The following is a 6,000-nucleotide window of genomic DNA, read 5'->3' on the forward strand; positions in this document are numbered from 1 at the left end:
TGTTCCCTACCTCATTTTTGAAGACTTTATTCTATTATAAATGGCCATCTAGTTGGGAATGTCTTTGAAAATGAATATTGTATAGAAATAATGCATAGGCGCTTCTCTGTCCCTTTCCCATTTGGGTCTGAATGCTCTGGCATTGTGTGGAGTGCTTGGCAGCACTTAGAATTTGTAAACAATAGTGTTAAGAGCTGGTGTCAGTTGGAGATTGGCGGGGACAGAATGGTTGATGACACAGTGAATGTATCACTTGTCTGAGGTTTTTTATAGTGACTCTCAGTCTTTCACCCCCTTGGGAGCGAGTATAAACCACAGTTACCTTTCATTGCTCTGGGTGTGTTGTCCATGCCGGTCACAGAGCTGCAGGGGAGCCGACCAAGTTGGAATAATTAGATTGAGAAGTGAATGTCACACTTCTAATTTCATTCTCCTTTCAAGGGATTACCAGTGTCCATTTAATAAAATGAGATTAACCCTCTGCAGCAGGAGTATTTGAAAGCTGTCAGTCAGTATAATCTTGACAGCTCAAAAGAAGTAGTGTTCTCAGCACTCTTAGAAACAGTGTCATGTTTTATGGGCTGAAAGACTTTTTTACTGCAAAGGGATGCGTATGTTTTGTGAGCACATGTGTACGTGTCGTTAAAGGTAGATATATATATAGGAGGTGGATTTGGAAGAGGAAAAGTTTTACGGACTTACCCATACTGCACAGAAACAATGATGTAGAAATAATAAGTAATTTTGTTTTGAGTTGCCATATACCAATAATAAAATACCCAAGAAAGTATAAAACCAATTTTTTTTAAAAAAAGGAGAGAAATAATTTATAAAGCAAAGAGTAATGTGTCTTTTCTTGAATGTTCTAGAAAACCTCGGATCAATTCTCAGCTGGTGGCACAACAAGTGGCACAACAGTATGCCACCCCACCGCCCCCTAAAAAGGAGAAGAAGGAGAAAGTGGAAAAGCAAGACAAAGAGAAACCTGAGAAAGATAAGGAAATTAGTCCTAGTGTCACCAAGAAAAATACCAACAAAAAAACAAAGTAAGTTCCCAGCTAACTCAGCACACTATATATTATTTTGCGGTTGAATCTTAAGCTGTGTTTTAAATGCCTTTTTTGTGTTCCCACCTTAGACCAAAGTCTGACATTCTGAAAGATCCTCCTAGCGAAGCAAACAGTATACAGTCTGCAAATGCTACAACAAAGACCAGTGAAACGAATCACACCTCAAGGTATTTGAAACTAGAGTGAAATACAGCCTTGATGCTGATTTACTTGGTCCTGAGAAGCCGGGGGCGGTTTTGCGCCTGTGGGTTTGCAGGCTGAGAACGGTGTTGGGGGGCAGGGGGTCTGCTAGGTATGGGCTGTTACCTTGGAAGACACACGTGTGTGTCTTTGTGTGTATGTGGCCTATTTCTGTATCACCGTGGCCACAACAGGAGAAAGATAACACTGATGATAATTTTGCATTGGTCCAAAGCTTTGGACCATTCGTTTTATGGTGGTTTCTATTGCTAAGTAGTAAGCTTTGGTATATGTGGTGGCGATTTAGATTCATTGCCTCAGTGACACAAAGTCTCATGTGTATTGATGAAGAAGTCGCTTTGAACCCATAGCTTATTTAATTGGCTGTTCCCCCGGGGTGTTGCTTGCAGGCCCCGGCTGAAAAACGTGGACAGGAGCACCGCACAGCAGTTGGCAGTGACTGTGGGCAACGTCACCGTCATTATCACAGACTTTAAGGAAAAGACTCGCTCCTCCTCGACATCCTCATCCACAGTGACCTCCAGTGCAGGGTCGGAACAGCAGAACCAGAGCAGCTCGGGGTCGGAGAGCACAGACAAGGGCTCCTCCCGTTCCTCCACGCCAAAGGGCGACATGTCAGCAGTAAATGATGAATCTTTCTGAAATTGCACATGGAATTGTGAAAACTATGAATCAGGGTATGAAATTCAAATCCTCCACCTGCCCATGCTGCTTGCATCCCCTGGAGAATCTTCTGTGGACATCGGCCTCTTAGTGAAGCTGCCAGGATAATTTCTGCTTGCCATGGGCATCTGGCCACCAAGGAATTTCGCACCCTGACGATTACTCTTGACACTTTTATGTATTCCATTGTTTTATATGATTTTCCTAACAATCATTTATAATTGGATGTGCTCCTGAATCTACTTTTTATAAAAAAAAAAAAATCTGCTGTGCACAATTTTCCATGTACATTACAACTGGTATTTTGTTTTTGTTTTGTTGGGGGGGGTTGGGAGGGGGAGGGATCTTTTATTTATTGTGTTCACAGACTCCATTCTTTCAGCATATCCTTTTAAGTTTAGTTCTTTCTTCCAGTTATACTATGTACTATCAGTTTTGATATAACTATATATATATAAATATAAAATTATATATAAAGGGTTATTTGAAACCAATCCGTGGCAACGCTGGTGCTTGATACACTGTGAAGTGAATACAACATTGAACAGTTACAGATCTGGGACAGTCCCTTCTATGAAAGTGCTGAAATTAAATTAAAATCAGTCTTACATGAAGTATGTTCCAACCCACGTGGGAACTTGACTCTCTCATCTGTCTAAAGAGTACTGGACGATAGAAAAATATATATTTTTTAAACAATGTGATCTCAAATTTAAAGACTGCTCCAGATAGCCTGCATTTGCAATGGAATAACTGACAAATCACAAATGGTTTAGTTGGGAGGGCTTTGATCGTTCAAAAGTAACTAAACTAGCTCCAGAATGCCAAGTATTCGTGTAAGTTCCGGTTACATGTTAACATTGCTGTTCTTACATAAGCACTCATGAAAATATGGTATTCTGTAACTCGAATTCCATCCATTTTCCAGACCTCTACTCATGACTGAGGTAAATATAAATTGTCTCTTAGTTTTAGGATTAAAATCGTCTAAACTGTATTTTTGCTCCATACAAGAAGCAACTCCCTATTTCCACTTTGCACGTGACATTGCAGTCGTGGTTTTCGTAATTGAAATTGGTTTGCCTCGTGTCCCCTCTTTCCCTTACCCTACCAGTTTAGTTATGAGAATTCTTTCTCTTTTTAAAAAATCTACTCTTGTTTGCTTTACTGAACAAAGGTTATCAACTGCACATCCAGTCCCGACATGGAGCTTTTCAGTGTTCGGAGACATTTCTCAATTCCCTGCTGTGGGAAGGAACTCAAGTGGTGAATGGTTTAAGCACTAGCAGCCAGAATTGCAGGGAAAGCTCATACTTCCTGCGAGCCTGTGATCTTTTTCTTTCTCATCATAAAGATAGCTTGAGCAAACTCTTTCAAGGTTTCTTTTCACTCATTTTTTACTTGCAAAAACAAACAAAAAACAAAGACCACTAATAACGATTCCACCCTCTCCTTATTTTTCAAATGTTTTGTTTTGCTTTGTTTGGATTTAGGGTCTCTCTTCCGTTTGACTCTTACATTCTTATCCGCACGGTTTATAGGCTTCAGAGTCATTTCAAGCATGGGAACTTGGTGGTACCTTCCTTTACTTGATCATACTGAAGGGCTCACGGGAGGGCAGCCGGATTTGTGATGAAGCGCCATGTTTTGGTGTGAAAAACCTGGTTTGCTTAAGAACAGAAGTACTTGTCTGTGGAGGCAACGAGTAAAAAAGAAACAATTAACAGCTTGATTTGAGTAGCCAGCGGGAAAGGTTCCTTTCACATTTACATTAAAACTATTCTGTAGTCACTAATGTACCATAATTCAAATTCTGTTCTCAAAGGTATAGATGATAAAGCAGTGCCATTTGTTGCTGTGGTCCTATTCTCAAATGCATGGACAATTGTTCCCCTCTTTTTAAAATAATGCTTGTATCTGGGATGCAAGCTATGCTATCTTTTTAAATACATTTTTAAAGTATTTATTAATGAACCAAAGGAAATCAGATGCTTTCTGTAAGCATCAGAATATATAATACATAGTGATTTGACTATGAATTTTAAATCCACATTTTAATATTAGTGGGATATTGCAAAGACATTCCTTCTAAAGTTTTAATATTCCTTTTATTAAGGGTCTCAGGGAGGGTAAATTAGTCAGCCATATTTATTTTCCAGAGATGTAAGGAATTGCTACGTTTTTTAATTAACTTTTTAAAAAAATTTAAATGCCACCAAACTCATGTGGGTTGCACTGCTTTTTGAACCAATAAGTGTTGGTATGCACTTTGTTCAGAAACACTGTGTACTTTTTCAAAATTAGTTTCATGTAAAGTGATTGGACCCCTAGGTTAGTGGAAAAAGCTGATTAACCAGCTACTCATAGGCTGCTAATTAATTCATTGCCAATGTCTTGGTTTTTCAGTTTTGCCTCCGTGATAAATCAGTACATGACAGAATGGGGAGGGCTGAAGGAAGGGAGGATTGCTATAGAACAGGTGAGATGAAACCGGCATTTGGATAGAACTGCAGCTAACAGTGGGACTTCCCTCAGCGGATGTTACCGCGCCAGTCCTCGAGCTGCCGTTTTGCCTTCTGGTGAGGTAGTGAGGTGGTAGGTACCTTACACTTCTAATTTCTGAAATTGATAACATCCCTCAGGCATGTATTCTGGAAATGGAATTCCTGTAACTTCCTGCATTTGCAGTTTGCCCTACAATTAGTAGGCAGCGCGTAAAAACACTAGTGTAGATTATAAAGATATACATTAAAAGAGGACCAGAAATACTTGGTATTCAGTGGCACAGTAAGCAGGTTATAAAAACAAAAAAAACAAAACAAAACAAAAGCACAGTGTTACGCTTGCAAGTTTCCATTTGTTTTACTACCACACGATCTTTCACACTCGTGCGTGCGCACACACACAGAGCTTACCTGACTTGCTCTGCTTGAGTCATGCAGTTTTAAAAGTAAAGACATCTTGACACCCACAAAATATTTTAATCAAAACCTTTCAGTTTCAATCTGGATCTTTAAAAACATTGGCAGAAGCTTCTGTGAGTTTAGTTCCACTAAGATGTTCCACCTGCCTTATCAAGACCATTCTCAGTCTACTTTTTTAAGCTACCGTATCTTAAATTATTGAAAATTTATTAATTGCTGAATATATAATAACCTTTGCTTGTATGTAACCGAAAATGGTTTAAGAGCCAACATTTAGAGTATGACAATGGAGCTGAACAGTTTTTAATGCGCAAGCAGTTCTGTTCTTGTGTATGACTTGTAACCTTAATTTACTGTGTAAAGATGGTTACATTATTTCCTTAGCTTTGTTTGTTGGAGACAAATAGAGAATGCTTGTTAAGTATGTCAAAACATAATCTTATCTTGTGAATTTTTGTTAATGTATTATACGAGCTATATTTTTCATTTGCCCAGAAAGACAGCTTGTATAACGCTTTTGGAAGTTTCTGCTCTGTAACGTCTTTAGAGCTGACAGTCTGTTAGGTTTGTTTTTTTCTTCATGCTAAAGTGTCAGATGGTGGTTTTGTGAACTGGTCAGAAATTCACAGGTCTTAAATGTTTTGGGAAAATTTATATTGGACACTGCTCTTTGTCTAGCAAATAAAAGATGTTAATATATTCCTGTTACTGGCATGTGCACGACTATGTTATTAGAAGCCACTTTATCATTTTCCTGCTTTAAATAGAAATGTCTATTTATGAATTCTGCTTGTAGTTTTTTCACAAATAAAATAGTAAAATTTACGTGGAAATCTTTATTTTCTTGTGTACAGATTTTAGCCCTTGGTACTCGGATTTTCAGCTTGTGGGGTATTTCCTATGGGAGCAGGAGACTAAGGAGGACTCAAGTTGTTCATCAAAAGCGCAAGTTGATTTGGGTGTCTCGGGACGCGTCTCTGAGCTGTAGCAGCAAGCGTGATTGAACAAAATGTCCACATTGGGGAAGAAAACCAACTAATGTGTCTAAGCTTGTCCTTTGAGATCAGTGGCAGGGATTTAAAGGAGATGATGGCTGATGACAGTTCAGTGGATGACTGAAAACCCTCAGAAGACAACCCGTT

The 6,000-nt window shown here is 38.9% G+C and overlaps 1 protein-coding gene across 1 annotated transcript in view; it reads left to right on the forward strand.

The window, feature by feature from the left end:
• The window catches only part of LOC103674294 (RING1 and YY1 binding protein), a 79,080-nt gene extending 73,397 nt beyond the window's left edge, over window positions 1-5,683 (forward strand). The window contains exons 3-5 of the mRNA XM_040628553.1: window positions 870-1,046; window positions 1,139-1,237; window positions 1,661-5,683. Of these exons, the coding sequence (XP_040484487.1) occupies window positions 870-1,046; window positions 1,139-1,237; window positions 1,661-1,913 (529 nt within the window). The 3' untranslated portion in view covers window positions 1,914-5,683. The remainder of the gene's footprint in view (window positions 1-869; window positions 1,047-1,138; window positions 1,238-1,660) is intronic.
• The last annotated feature ends 317 nt before the right edge of the window (window positions 5,684-6,000 follow it).

The sequence above is a fragment of the Ursus maritimus genome, unplaced genomic scaffold (assembly GCF_017311325.1).
Source record: "Ursus maritimus isolate PB19 unplaced genomic scaffold, ASM1731132v1 scaffold_14, whole genome shotgun sequence".
NCBI classification, from domain to species: domain Eukaryota; kingdom Metazoa; phylum Chordata; class Mammalia; order Carnivora; family Ursidae; genus Ursus; species Ursus maritimus.